At 54.2% G+C, this 14679-nt stretch overlaps 6 protein-coding genes across 6 annotated transcripts; 2 read left to right on the top strand and 4 right to left on the bottom strand.

The window, feature by feature from the left end:
- Nucleotides 1–767: 767 nt before the first annotated feature.
- PFLUO_LOCUS4088 (uncharacterized protein) lies at nucleotides 768–1829 on the top strand (the record flags this gene model as incomplete). Its single annotated transcript, XM_073781404.1, has 1 exon — nucleotides 768–1829. One exon carries the CDS (start codon nucleotides 768–770, stop codon nucleotides 1827–1829), a length of 1062 nt encoding a protein of 353 aa, XP_073638162.1.
- A 382-nt stretch (nucleotides 1830–2211) lies between these two features.
- PFLUO_LOCUS4087 (ferrioxamine B transporter) lies at nucleotides 2212–4029 on the top strand (the record flags this gene model as incomplete). The annotated part of the gene is made up of 1 exon (XM_073781403.1): nucleotides 2212–4029. The coding sequence occupies one exon, from the start codon at nucleotides 2212–2214 to the stop codon at nucleotides 4027–4029; it is 1818 nt and encodes a 605-aa protein (XP_073638161.1).
- Nucleotides 4030–4278: 249 nt separating this feature from the next.
- On the bottom strand, nucleotides 4279–6664 carry PFLUO_LOCUS4086 (uncharacterized protein; the record flags this gene model as incomplete). Its single annotated transcript, XM_073781402.1, has 3 exons — nucleotides 4279–6460; nucleotides 6522–6606; nucleotides 6658–6664. 3 exons carry the CDS (start codon nucleotides 6662–6664, stop codon nucleotides 4279–4281), a joined length of 2274 nt encoding a protein of 757 aa, XP_073638160.1.
- A 456-nt stretch (nucleotides 6665–7120) lies between these two features.
- On the bottom strand, nucleotides 7121–8630 carry PFLUO_LOCUS4085 (battenin CLN3 protein; the record flags this gene model as incomplete). The annotated part of the gene is made up of 3 exons (XM_073781401.1): nucleotides 7121–7628; nucleotides 7689–8424; nucleotides 8477–8630. 3 exons carry the CDS (start codon nucleotides 8628–8630, stop codon nucleotides 7121–7123), a joined length of 1398 nt encoding a protein of 465 aa, XP_073638159.1.
- Nucleotides 8631–8970: 340 nt separating this feature from the next.
- On the bottom strand, nucleotides 8971–12498 carry PFLUO_LOCUS4084 (uncharacterized protein; the record flags this gene model as incomplete). Its single annotated transcript, XM_073781399.1, has 7 exons — nucleotides 8971–9361; nucleotides 9414–10199; nucleotides 10248–10347; nucleotides 10397–11843; nucleotides 11901–12000; nucleotides 12053–12170; nucleotides 12375–12498. 7 exons carry the CDS (start codon nucleotides 12496–12498, stop codon nucleotides 8971–8973), a joined length of 3066 nt encoding a protein of 1021 aa, XP_073638158.1.
- Nucleotides 12499–12944: 446 nt separating this feature from the next.
- PFLUO_LOCUS4083 (uncharacterized protein) lies at nucleotides 12945–13376 on the bottom strand (the record flags this gene model as incomplete). Its single annotated transcript, XM_073781398.1, has 3 exons — nucleotides 12945–13024; nucleotides 13089–13237; nucleotides 13291–13376. The coding sequence occupies 3 exons, from the start codon at nucleotides 13374–13376 to the stop codon at nucleotides 12945–12947; spliced, it is 315 nt and encodes a 104-aa protein (XP_073638157.1).
- Nucleotides 13377–14679: the final 1303 nt, after the last annotated feature.

The following is a 14679-nucleotide window of genomic DNA, read 5'->3' as shown; positions in this document are numbered from 1 at the left end:
GTCCGATACAACCACGCCGCCTTTACATGTTAATATACTTCTGCACATATAGTAGGAAATAATTGGCTTGTTCTTACTGAAAACTCCTTGATCATACCCAAACAATGCCATATTCGTCGCACACGCCACAGTCAACCAAAAGGTGAGCCACCCCCCAGTCAAACCAAAGTAGGGCTTCATAATTAAGAGCAACAAACAATGAGATAGCGATGGAAAAAGTAGCGCATGGGATGGATAGTTTAGCGGCGAACAAACTTAAGCCAAAATCCCAGTGTTGGTTCTCTCGAGCTCATTATGACTGTTAACATTATTATAGAGGCCATACAGACGGCAGATGCTCCGTGACGCTTGGACACCCATTTACGGAGACATGCCGGCCCTGACATCGGCGCCGTGGAGACCCCCCGCATTCGTCGCGGCCCCTTTATTTTCACATTTAACCGGAGATCGAGTAGGACCTACTAGAAGTACACCCTGTATATTTGAATTATGGCAAGTATTTCCACTCAATATAATCCTACCTTCTCAGTATTGTATCTGGGGCCTGGGAAATGGGCTTCTTTCTCGGACAAGGTCGAGTGTGTATTACATCATTGAATAGCGGGGGGCCCTGACCAGGTTTGAATATAATTGCTCATTCCTAGCCGAATTTGAGCACTTGTTTGGGTTTAGACCACGACATTTTTCACTCAAGTTCTAGCGAAGGATAAAACATTTCGGATTCATCTCCTTGACTCCGTTTCGCTTTCGTCTAGACAGACTGTGTCATGTCCAACTCCAGCGGCATTAACGGCCCAGCGATCTTTGTCGCACAGTACATCTCCGATGAAGCCCCGTTTAACACTCTGGAAGGAATCGCCGAGTGGGCCGCACGCCTCGGGTATAAGGGGATCCAGATCCCTGTTGATGAACGGCTCATTAACATTCAGAGGGCCGCCGACGACTTATCCTACTGTTCGGCACTTTTAGACACTCTCAAACGCTATGACATCCAACTTACTGAGCTCTCCACACATCTTCAAGGACAGCTCATTGCGGTGCATCCTGCCTATGATATTCTCTTCGACGGCTTTGCTCCACAAGACGTCCGGGGAGATCCCCCGCGTCGCGAAGCATGGGCACGGAATATTCTTTTTATGGCAGCAAAGGCATCAAAGAACTTGGGGTTGAAAGCTCATGCAACGTTTAGTGGAGCACTGTTATGGCCATACCTGTACCCGTGGCCACAGAGACCGCAGTCATTGGTCGAGAAAGGGTTTGAGGAGCTCGGAACGCGCTGGAAGCCGATTCTGGACGCGTTTGACGAAGCAGGGGTTGACCTCTGTTATGAAATCCACCCGGGCGAGGATCTCCACGATGGAGTATCATTCGAACGGTTCCTGAACGCCGTGAATGGCCATAGACGAGCTTGCATCCTCTACGACCCCAGTCACTTCATTTTACAACAACTCGACTACCTCAGATTTGTGGATATTTACCATGAACGCATTAGAATCTTCCACGTCAAAGACGCCGAATTTGTGCCAAATGGTCGCCAAGGCGTTTATGGCGGGTATGATTCATGGACAGAACGGGCGGGTCGCTTCAGAGCTCTCGGAGACGGCCAAGTGCAATTCAAGGGGATTTTTACTCGACTGATCCAACATGGATATTGTGGGTGGGCTGTGCTGGAGTCGGAATGTGCGTTTAAGGATAAGATGGTGTGCGCGGAGGAGGGTGCGGCATTTATTGCGAGCCACCTCTTTCCTCTTGCCAAGACGAGTTTTGATGATTTTGCTGGGTCTGGTATCAGTGACGATCAGGTTAGCCGGATACTAGGAATATCCTAGGTTAGACGATATCGGATTAATTGATTATTTCTACTATGCAACCCCACTACGTGCACCTATGGCGGATGTGTGGAGTGGAGTGGCCGGACTGATTCTCTTCTAGTTAGTCTTCTGACATGTTATCAATATCATCTGACACCTTCCGCAAAGTGTCTCCGTTTATCGGAGCCGTGGATACGACGCAAGCTAGCGTAAGTGGGTCGCTCCTGTTTTGGTCTGGCCATCTTATCAGATCAAACATTTCCCCCTCTTGACAACTGTCACTGATCTATTATTTGCGGATGGCTTTACGCCCCTCGCTCATTTCACATACCCCTGCATTTGTATTCATGACTTAACGCAGCACACCCGGCACGATCTTTCGTCGGACCGTACGACCACTATGACGAATTATTCCCCGCTGGGCCACGCCAGCGTTGCGCAAACCCACCATAATCTCCCCACAGAGACCTCCAGTATCACGCAAAACGGTTGGGGTCGAGGCTATGGGACTATCAGAGAGAATAGTAACGGTCGCCTCACGCCGTCATTATTTGGCGCCAAGTCTCCAGGAGTCGCCCGGATCGAGGCCATCAACGCCCAGCTGACGAGGAAAGACCGCTTTTTAATCTTCATCGGTATATTCCTCGTGGGATATGCCTATGGTCTCGACGGCCAAGTCCGATACACATACCAGTCCTATGCGACATCGAGCTTCGGCCAGCACTCCCTTCTCGCGGCGGTGAATGTGGTTCGCAGTGTCATCGCGGTCGCGGCTCAGCCCGCAGCTGCACGAATCGCCGATGTCTTTGGTCGGTTTGAGATTGTTGGGGTGTCGACAGCGTTCTATGTTGTTGGCACCATTATCGAAAGCAGTGCTTCATCCATAGAAATGTTTTGCGTTGGCACAGTGACCTACCAAATCGGATATACAGGCATTCTGTTGCTCGTCGAGATCATTCTTTCGGACATCACCTCGATGCGGTCAAGGGTGCTGTTCAGCTACCTCCCAGCCGCGCCATACATCATCAACACCTGGATCAGCGGCAACGTCACCTCCGCGGTACTGGCACGAACATCCTGGCGATGGGGCATAGGCATGTGGGCAATCATTTATTCGGTGTGCTCGCTGCCTCTTCTCTGGTCGTTATATTATACTGGACGTCGAGCCCAAAAGAGCGGTGCCCTGAATAACTACCCCAGTCCCATGCAATTTCTTGGGATGCGTCGATTTGGCACAGATCTCCTTCACCAGTTGGACGTGATCGGCATCATTCTGATCATCCTTGCTTTTGGGTTTATTCTTGCGCCGCTGACCGTCGCCGGTGGAACAGCTTTGCATTGGCAGAAAGCATATATCATTGCTCCCCTCGCCGTGGGCTTACTGTGTATGCCTGCGTTCATCCTCTGGGAGGTGAAAGGCGCAAGACATCCATTGACACCGTTCCATCTGCTGAAAGATCGTGGTGTCTGGGGTGCGCTCGCCATACGATGTTTGTTAAATTTCTCCTGGTATCTCCAGGCAGACTACCTCTACACTGTCCTAATTGTGGCCTTTGATTTTACTGTCACCGCCGCAACAAGAGTCCAATCCTTCTACTCATTTTTCGGTCTGATCAGCGGACTCATAACAGGCCTGATTATCTACAAAGTGCGGAGACTGAAATACTTCATTGTGGCCGGTACGTGTCTCTTCATGGCCGCATACGGCCTAGTCCTCCGTTTCCGAGGTGGTGCCTCCGAAAGCTCCAAAGCAGGTGTCATTGGAGCCCAGGTCCTCTTGGGTCTGGCTGGCGGCTTCTTCGCATACCCAACCCAAGCATCCGTCCAAGCGGCCACAAAACACGAACACATGGCCGTTCTGACGGGGATCTACCTGGCGTCATATAACGTGGGAAGCGCACTGGGGACCTGTGTCTCCGGAGCAATCTGGACCCAGATGCTGTATCCAACGTTGGAAGAAAACCTCTCGTTCCAGTCCAACGCAACACTCGCCAAGGCTGTTTACGGGTCTCCGTTCGAGGTTGTTCCTTCGTATCCGATCGGGACACCGGAGAGGAGTGCCATAATTGTGAGCTACAGACAAGTTCAGAAGATTCTTTGCATAGCGGGTATTTGTCTTGTGGCGCCGATGATTGTGCTGGCTTTTGTTCTGAGGAATCCGCGGTTATCGAAGGAGCAGAGCCAGCCGGATGCGGAGACAGATGCGAGAGGTACATAGATGGCTGATTATTGCATGATGATAGAGTAATTGCATATAGTAGAGTGGTTGCACTTTATGACTTATGAATTGAAGATAAATACATTTCTTAGCTGATTGGCGGTATATTCTCTCCGCACTCGCTCTGTGTATATAACACTGAAATCACAGTATAAACAAAAATATGAACCTTCGCGAAAGGCCAACGTATGTACCAACCATCATAAAAATATGCACGTCGTAAATCATGTCATGTCAAGTCTATGTAAATCATTCCCATGGGCCAGGTGTCTGCGCCCTCTCGCCGAGTCCCATTAATCCGCCCGCTAATCCGTTCATCCTGCGATCGAGGATATCCTCCTCACTGCCCAGGGAACTGATGCTTCGTCCACGGGGACGGGTTGCAACCGGGCTCTCCGGTGCGCTATTTGTCTCTTCTGGAGAGAAGTATTCGGCTCGGTGAGTTAAATGGAAATTCTTGGTTGCAGCTTGCTTATCATTCAATGCCGTCAGCCGTCCCTGGAGCTGAGATCGTGATTTCTTGGGTCGGAGACGAGAGTCTTCCGTGTTTGCGGGTTGTGTCATTGGTGTTAATTTGCCAATACTCATTTCCAGAGGCCGATCCTCATCGCCTGATGATTCGTTCGTGAGGCTGCGGTAGTGATTTCTGCGCTGGTAAATGGTATCGTCCGTGCGCGTGGTCGACTCTAGTGACCCTCCAGGCCCGTTTATGGCAGACACATTCGTCGACTGGAGGAGACTCGACTGTGGGCTCCGTTTCCAGGCTGCATCGAACAGATCTTCAATCCACTTCGCACTGCGATGGATATACTTCCAACCCTCGGGAAAGAAGCCGGCCATCTGCATAAACCCATGCGATACCCCCGGGATCAGGGAGACTTCCACGTGGTCCTTCTCATGGAACTGGCGCTGTGACTTTTCCAACCCCAGATCCTGGCGTTCACGGAACTGATTCAGTTTTGCCTGGCGCAAACGGCCGGCAAAAATGACCGTATCGTCGACTAATGGATCGCGCTCGCCGGTTAGAATGTACGTTTTGGGGAACCTGGCGAGTAACGCATCTGGGGCAAGGACTGGAGAAAGCCAGAAATCTGTGTTGAAGTCTGGACGATGGTGTGGTCCGATATACAGGATAATCATGGCGCGCATCATTTCGGGCGTGAGGATGCGGTCGTGGACATAGGAGATCATTGATGAGACGGCAAGTCTGGTCCGGAGGGGCTTCACTTCGTCTGTCTTCTGTGCGGCAAGGATATCACTCTTCTTAATTCTCTCTTCGAGGGATTTGGCTACCTCGCTTGGTACATCGGGTTGTTTGTCTTTCTGCTCGCCATTTGAGGGAGCGAGCTCGGTCAGGGCCTCAACGGAGTGACCCGGCGAAGTGAAAGGCGTCAACTTGCGGTATTGATCCCGTTTTCGTTCAAGAACACTGCGGTTCGTATGGCTCGAGCTTTTATCCTGGATCAACGACATCTGCTCATCTGTCATCCAGCTTGCAACCTGCATATTCAGTGCCGGATACGCCAGTACAACGCCATCAGGTCGAGGGAGAACATCGTCGCCTTGCCAACCCTGTGCCATGGCCGACTGCAGCGCCATCAAGACCATCCCCACTGCAAGATTGCCCCCGGCACTTTCGCCAGTGACCACCACACGCGGACGAGTCTCGCCACTCAGCCCCATACAGCGCCCGGAGCTACGGACGATGGCGTGGTAAACATCGTAGCACTCGTGCAGAGCATACGGGTATGCATATTCGGGTGCCTTCTTGTAATCAATGCTCAGAATGGGCACTTTGAGCTGTCCCGCCCAAGCAAGTAGTTTATCCTCGGAGTTTCGTGGACTCATAGCCACGAACCCGCCGCCGGGAACATCTAGCACCAAGCATGTCTGTTCCCGCAACGCACTCAACGGTCCGTCAAAGTACAACCACGCATTGACAGGCTCGGTATGAACCGACTGCGCAGGACGTGGAATCCGAATTGCCCGCGGCGAGTACCGCGTCAGCCGCGGACGCACCAACTTCGCCATCGCCCACAGGTACGGCGTAGTCGCTTTATTCCATGCAACGCGCAGATGTTCCACGGTCAGGGTGGCACGCACACGACGAACTTTATCATCTGCACGCTCCGCAGCGATGAGATAGTAAACCGTAAACACGAGCGACGCCAAATCACGCAGCCACTTGGGCTTGATCTTCATAGCGGTCCAGAAGCCCGCGTCGAGGCCGGTAGCGATCCATGTTGCGCGGAAGAACGAGCGCGAGTATAGATTGGACAGCGGCTCGGGGGATTCCAGACCGACGATCTTGGCGAAGTTGCGGCTGACATATAGATAGAGGAAGATGATCACTGTTGTCTGCCAGGTCGTCAACTGGCCGGACAGGCGGGACGAGATGGAGCGGAGGAGTGGTGGCCCATGCCTGTGGGCTCTATTATGGGTGTTAGTGAATAGGCATGGTTATGGGATATGTCTTGGGTAGGTAGCCATACCTCCAGAGATATAGTGACCAGAAAGAGACCACGGCGAGCACTTGGGTCTTGCGGAATCGGGTGGAGGGTCTGCCCAGGACGTGGTCTGTCCGTGTGTATTAGCGGCGGGTCATATTCAGGGGAGGTTATGCCGTACCTATCATCGCCAGCAGTAACTGTACATTCGTCTATTCTATGCAGCAAAAAAGAAGAATCACCGACGAACAATACGAAACAACAATGATCCATGACGGTCTCCTTCACATGTCAGACTCGGGGCTATCATGTGATGGGTGCCTGAGGTAGACATTCATGTGATAGGGAAAGAGTTAGGGTTCATGAATAACGGCAGATAGGGGCCAACGGTTAGATATCTAGTGTATGGCTGAGAGACAACTCCTCAAGCGATTTCAGACGGATACAAATTGACGGTTTTCGGTGCGCGGTTTGGCCCTCTCATTTCAGGGTTAGAAATTGCTAAGCACTTCAACGCCGCTCGGGCGCGGTTGCAGTCCGATTTGGGGACGGGAAGGGCCGTCTGCTAACCATCACATCGGTTTAGTATATAAGGTGGCATAGTCACAAAGTCAAGCAAGTATTCTAACCATTCCATCTATTCCTCACAGCTTGCGGCACCAGTCCCGCCCATGCGCAATCTGCCAATCGCACAACCACACTTCCCACCCCATACTCAGGAAGCCCGCAATACAGATGCCCGCCGAGTCACTGACGGTAGTGGCACCGAGCGAAAACTCCCGCACCTCAAGGGGCACACGCTCACCAATTTCGGCAAAGGTGTTGACATACACAATGCCGCCGAGCAATCCCTCCCAGAAGATGATGAAGAAAACCAGCCAAACATTGGGAATGAAACTGAAGAGCGCCTGGAGCGTGAAGAGCAGCAGATTGACCACCTGCAGCAACGCGGGGATGTAGACGTTGTGAATGCGCAGGAATGGAGTCGATGACCGCGATACCCAAGCGCCTATCTGATAGACGGCGTTGTAGGCAGGATAGAAAGAGCGGAAGTGAGAGAAGGGTGAGTCGCGCAGGGGGAAGAGTAGGGTCGGGTATACACCCTGGTTGATCACGTACTCGGCGATAAAGACGATCAGCAAGGGGACCATGCTGTCGCGGGTGAGTTAGTAACTATGTGGCCAAGAGAAAGGCAGTTGGGAAAGGACATACAATGGCAGAAACAGCTTCCGCATGCGCTTCAAGCTGGTCTGAACATGCTCCCACCAGGACGAGGCCTCGTTCACCCGGATATCCTTATGGCTGTCTGTTGAATGGACCGCTACGCCGAGCAGCCCATCGCTCTCTGTATCAGCGTCCTCGCCATCCAGCCCATCCTCCGCGAGTAATTCCCCGCGCTCGACGGCAGTACATCCATCCTGCGCAGACTCCGCCTGTAGCACCCCGCGCGGTAGCACGACAAAGAACCCAAAAGCCATAGCAAGAGGCAAACAAGCCGAGGCCAGCAGCGTCGTGCGCACCGAGAAGCCCATCAGCGAAGTAGCAAGCGCATAAACACCCGCACCCACGAGTCCCGCCGCACCCGTTCCGCTACTCCACGAAGCAAGACTAAACGGCCCGTAGAAATGGGTCAGGGCCATAAAGCTGAGCTCGCCTCCGCCAGCGGAGAAACTCGCCAGGATAATTCCCGAGATCTTGCTGGCGATGGAAGAGGAGTCGGTTGAGCTGGGGCTCAGTGCCACGACGAGCATACCGATTGTGGAGAGGAATACGAAGATGACGATGCGGACTGCGTAGGGCACAAGGTAAATGAAGTACGGGGCTGTGAGCTTGGTTGCGAAGGCGGGGATAATGGCCGCGACGAGGATGACTCCTTTGGGCACGTCGCCGCCGACTAGGTCTTGCGCCGCGGAGAGGATGATCACGTAGAGCACGTTGTTGACCAGGCCTGCCGGTTGTCAGCTCTCGGTCTTGTGAAGAGGCTACCTAGGTATTCCCACCAAATAGCCAGAAGGCAATGCAGACTCGCGGGTCTGCACCGCTAAAGGGCGCTGTCAGCTTCTCCCAGACGCGAGCCCATCGCGACGATGCTGGGTCTGCGTCAGCGGCGGAGGTCAGCATCGGGGCGTCCTCGGGGGACGCGGGCGACGGCATGTCTGGGAGATGATGGGGGTGTTAGGGGGGAGAGACTACTGCTGTTAATAGTGAAGACCGCATGGGGGCTATTTAGTTCTGGGATTTGTGTCATGAACGAAACTCAGGGGATGAAGGTGAGTGGGTGAGTTGATGAGGCTGATCCACCGCGGAAGAGTGGAGAACTACGTCAGGCGGGTAAACGCAACACCCGAACTATACAGAGTGGAATGGGGAGAGAGCTGACTGGTTAGATAATAACTTGTAGTATGGTGTATTCAAAATGTAAAGGAGTGCTAGCACCATCTATGCCATGTATATTTCCAAGAAGATCATCATCAATATCCTCCCTGTATTTAAATCAAGCCTCATTCTCCTTCTCGGCCTTGGCCGCAAATTCATCTTCATACGCCGCCATCGACGCCGAGCTGCGCACCCGCTGCAGCTGGCTTTCCACATAGTGATTAAGATGCTCGTCATCGCTATCCAGTCCGTGGGCGGTGCTGCCGCGGCGACTCTGCGGACTAGTGCTGAGGTCATCGTCCAGGGTCGACGATGCAGCGGGTGTCATATCTCCTGCAACCGTTGAGTGGAAGTCACTCCGGTTGCCAATTGACCGGGTAGTGGACGACCGGCGCACGCTGCGGGGTCCAGGGGTTTGCGGGCGGCCGGTGCGTGAGAAGATATCGTCGAAGTAGTGGGATGCCGCCGCGAAGGGGGAGCGCGGGGTTTGTGGGAGACGGCAGTTGATGCTATAACTCGTGAGTTTGAATATTATGGTGCATGGTAGATGGATTGACTTACCCCGTGTCATGAATGACCTTGGCGATCAGCCCAGTCCAGCCGCACTGGTGCGATGAGCCCAGGCCGCGGCCGGTATCGCCGTCAAAGAACTCGTGGAACCACAGGACGTCCTTCCAGTGCTCATCAAAGTCGAGCAGGTCCGAATGGGCATTGACGGCGCGGCGGCCCTCATCGTTTCGAGCAAACAGATGCTGCAGCCGGTGCTGGAGCTCCTCGGCCACATGGCCCAGGTGCATGTAGTCGCCCGAGCCCGTGGGGCACTCGACCTTGAACGAATCGCCATAGAACATGTGAAAGCGGAGCAGCGATTCAACCAGCAGGAAATTGACACACAGCCAGATCGGTCCGCGCCAATTGCTGTTCCCGCCGAACAGAGAGCTGTCTGAGTCGCCAGGCACATAGCCCACCTTGAAGGTCTGGCCATTAACATCCATAGAGTAAGGGTTCTTCTCGTGGTGTTTGGACATGGAGCGGATGCCGTGTTCTGACAGGAACTCGGTCTCGTCGAGCATGCGCTTCAGGATCATCTCCAGTCGGTCCTTACTCACGAGCGACAGGAGCAGCCGTTCATCCTTCCCGCGGTGTTTCATGCTGGCGATGTTGCGTTCGGCGACATCCGCCTTGTTCTCAATGAACCAGTCCAGTCGGCGCTTGAACGAGGGGAACTTGTTGATAAGCTCTGGCTCCAGAGTGAGCACTGCATACAGCGGGATCAGGCCGACTAGTGACCTCACGGGTAGCTGCTGAGTCCACGGTCCTCCATAGGAGATGGCATCGTAGTAGAACCTGGCTTACCGTTAGTCACTCCTGGTGTTGGGAACTTTCGCCACTCACTTGTCTTCCTCGTTCCAGAGGGACTTGATATTATCCTCTCCAGATCGGAAAGTCATCGCGTCGCTAATGAAGATGAAATGCTCAAAGAACTTGGACGCAACTGGAATGACGATCAGCGTGAAGACACGAAATGAAGAGCGCCGACTTACTGTCTTCGTATGTCCGTCGATGCTTAGCCAATTCCAAGGCGATATTGAGCATGCACAAGCAGTAAAACGCCATCCAGCCCGTACTATCAGCCTGCTCCAGAACACCACCGGTGGGCAAGGGCTCCGAGCGATTAAAGAGACCAATATTATCCAGACCCAAGAAGCCACCCTCAAACACATTTTTACCATCCGAGTCCTTGCGGTTTACCCACCATGTGAAGTTCAGCAACAATTTCTGGAAAACACGCTCCAAGAAGTCCAGGTCCTGTCGACCGTACATCTTGCGCTCGATCTTGAAAGTGCGGAACACGGCCCACGCGTGCACGGGCGGATTCACATCGCCAAAATTCCACTCATAGGCTGGCAGCTGGCCGTTCGGGTGCATGTACCATTCGCGCGTCAAGAGGTCCAGCTGCTTCTTGGCGAAGTCGGGATCGATCATCGCCAGTGGGATGCAGTGGAACGCCGTGTCCCACGCCGCAAAGAATGGGTACTCCCACGAATCCGGCATTGACAGAATGTCGTCGAGGTACATATGGCGCCACTGTTGGTTGCGTATTTCCTTGCGGCCCGGCGGAGGCGGGATTTCCGCCGGATCTCCATTGCTCCATTGATCCCAGACGAAGTGGTAAAACTGCTTCGTCCACATCATGCCCGAAAAGGCCTGGCGCTGGATATTGCGCAGATCCTCGCTCATGGGCAGCGGGTTGATGCGATAGTAAAAGTCGTCGGCCTCGGCAAGCCGCTGCTCAATCACATTGTCCAGCTTTTCCTCGTCGACAAACTCCTCTTTTTTCCGGGACAAGCGGAAGCGAACGACGGCACACTGGCCCGGCGGCACTTCCTGGCCGTTGTCAAAGGCGTACCACGCCGCAAATTTCGTACCCTCGTTGGCCGGGTTGACGGCGCCTTTCTCCTCATCGACAATGTGACGGTGGAAGGCATCCTTGACGTATGGCTGGTCGTTTGGCTGATCCCACAATTTCGTGTTATTGCTTTCGTTCTCCGTGAACAGCATGCGCGGCTTGACATCTTCATCGCTCGACCCGACGGGCGGTGACGGCGCAAAGCAGGCATACCGGTCCCCGAGCTTGTCGTGGTGGGATTTCGCCACCGTCGACCCATCCTTCTTGATGGACGGCTTCTCGTCCTGATTCTCGTAGCCCCAGGACCAGGTATTGCGGAACCAGACGTGCGGCACAATGTGCAACGGGGCGGGCTCGGGCCCCCGGTTGTACGCGATGACCCGAAAGAGCAGTTCGTCCTCGTCGTCGGCCTCCTTGGCCGTCTCGATGAAAATGTCCCAATACCGGTTTTCGTCGAACACACCCGTGTCGAGGATCTGGTATTCACGCTCCGTCCGGTCTCGGCGGGCGTTCTCGTCGATCAATTGCTGGTAGGGAAATTTCTTCTGTGGGTATTTGTAGAGGAATTTCATGTAGGAGTGCTGGACGGGCGGTCAGATTGCCCGCAATTATTCACAATCGTTAGTGATCGGACTTACCGTCGGGGTGTTATCGACATGGAAATGGGCCTCCTTGACACTCTCGCCATGGTTGCCCTGCGGATTCGACAGGCCAAAGAGGCGCTCTTTCAGGAAGTCACTAGGTCGAGATCAGTCCCAACTCTTTCATTCCCAGCCTCGATTGCACCTACTCCTCTCCGTTCCAGAATGCGAACGCGATGTTCTGCAGGCTGTGGGTGTCCGAGACACCGGCGATGCCATCCTCGCCCCAGCGATAGGTGCGAGACCGCGCATGGTCGTGCGAAAAGTCTGGGAATAATTTAGCAACCCTCTTTGATTCTATTTTTCATACCAGGAAGCTTACAACTCCAGGCGTCGCCATCCTCACTTGGGGGGTGTTAGCTCTGTGCTCTGCAATTGTCCCAATCCATCACTTACGAATAGTCCTCGCGCACTAGATCGACCTTCCCGTTAGCACAATTGATCTTCACACCGCGGGCCACTCAAACGCACCGGTCGCCCACTGTCGCTCGGCCACGTACGGGCCCCAGCGTTTCCAGTACTTCGTGCGCTCGCGGTCCTCCTTCAGGCGCTTCTCTTCCTCGGTGAGGTACTCGTGCTTGTCGATCAACACCATGGTGGAGGACTGATCGGGCTAGCGACGAGCAATGGCAGGGAAATTGAGGGAGAGAGAGAAAAAGAAAAAGTGGAAGAAAGCAATCCGGGCGGGAGGGTGGAGGGGCAGCAGTCCTTGTCTAGCTCATCCTGCCACATGACGGCATGGGTGGACCCTACCGGGCTTCTGATCTGGGGGTTGTGATTGGGCGTGTGGCTCGGTCTATTGGGATCTCGACTGATAAGCCGTTTAGACGATGCACCAGAAAGCAGGATTCTTCGGGTTGGGCCCGTTTACTCCGAAGCTAGCTAGGTCTCTCGGGAAGTGGATATCCAAAACGATAGGCAGAAAAAACAATCCCTCACACGCCAACTGGACTTTCCCCCCTGTCCAGCGAGGTCCATTCGGAGTATATCGATGAACAACAAAGAGAAAAACACAATGCGGAACGGGGATAGGATGAAAAATCACGAATCATTCTCCTTTCGCTCCTCCTGCTGCGGCTCCTGCTCTTGGTGCTGGGACCCGTGGTTGTCCCGCGGAGTAACTGGGGAGGTGCGTGTTAGCGAGGCTAGACCGGACATCATACGATCGGAAATAGGATAGCTCACCGGTCTGCGCGCTCTCCTCTTCGATCTTCTCCGGAACGTCATTGGCCCCGAGCTGGACCGACTGTCGCGACTTGAGGCGATTCTCCGCCTCGCGGATCCGCGCCTGCAGCTCTTCCAGCTGGCGGCTCTGGATCATCATCTGGTATTTTCTGTTCTGGTGATTAGCACCAGGGATGCACTGTCGCGGGACTCAGACACCTACTTCTGATCAATGCTGTTGGAAAGGTCGTCGACTTCCGAGTCCAAGGAGAAGGCGCTGTCCAGCGCTGTCGAGAAGGCCTGCGCCATGGTCCTACCATGCACCGTTAACGCCACGTCCTAGAACACCATCCACGGGGGGACGCACGACTGAGGCCGAGCCCGGGGCTTCCATTCCTGCTCCGCGTTGGACATGATGTATACTCGAGAACCGCCTGCGCACACAGTCACTGGGTTGAGAATCGCGGCCCGTGTTGCCGTCCAGGGGTGCCTCTCAGGCGGTCGAGCGGGTGTGGTTGTATATGCGACCCTGAGCGGGGCAAACGCCAGGGGCCCCGGATTATAATTAGGGAGAGATAAGGGGTATCGTCGAGACCAGGACCAGCTGAGAATCGGTCAAACAGCGGGTTCCGGCCAGAGATCGAGCGTGCCTGGTCTCTGTCAGTTGGCCCCCTCGACCATCCTCAGGGGAGGGACATACCGGAGGGAGAAGGGGAGTCGAAGAATGCCGATGGTCAAGGCCACACGGACGCGAAATCTGCACTGGGTTTGGGGTGGTGGGAACAGGAGGGAGAATAGTAGGGAGAGGGAAAAAAAGAGGGAGAGGTGAGAGGACGATGATCAAGAGGACTAGTAACGAGCCCACCGACTATGTTACTAGTCGCCGCCCAAGATATCTCCACCGCAATGTCCTGACATCCAGGGATAAGGCTACCTGATTATCGGTACCGCTGTAGTACTCCATATTGATTCTGATCTAAATTCCATGTCGTATCTATCCATATAGATCGAGGCTGTCCCGCGGGTTCCCAGATCGTGCCGACAAGGGGTTAGTGCCCGAAAAGGGGTGAAGCCCACTCCGCCCGGGAGCTAGTTGGAGCATGAAGCCCCTGACAGCGTACAACGTGGGGGGAGGGGAACCGTCTGAGTGTAGGGTCGGGATCACCAGTGAATAAGCAGAGAACTCTTCTTCTACGATGAGTTCACCTGGACCAGAATCCGAGGGGATTCACTAGATCCCAGCCATCTCACTCCGATGCTATACTCCCAATCGCTGTGTTTACTGGATCGCCCGGCAACCAAAAGATGACTGCCGATCGCCACTCACGTGATGGTGTATTTTTACCAAAGTGACCATACCACCCAGTGCGGCCTCAGGCACCCGCACCACGCCGAGTCTGCACACCTTGACCTTCTTTACACCTTGGCCGTTCGCGAATTCCATCTCCAACCACGCGCTCTTTCTCCATCCGCCTCATCATCCAACCCGCCATCTTCCCCCCCCACCGCCTTTCCATCTCGCCTCGCCCTTCTTCCTCCCTCTCTCCACACGCCCATTTCTCATCCCCTTCTTCCGCTCGCGTTCCTCCCTCGCTCATCTCCCCTTGCGCGC

This window comes from Penicillium psychrofluorescens (assembly GCF_964197705.1).
Source record: "Penicillium psychrofluorescens genome assembly, chromosome: 2".
Lineage (NCBI taxonomy): Eukaryota > Fungi > Ascomycota > Eurotiomycetes > Eurotiales > Aspergillaceae > Penicillium > Penicillium psychrofluorescens.
The sequence above is the reverse complement of the archived record's forward strand: the minus strand, read 5'-3'. Positions and strand labels throughout refer to the sequence as shown.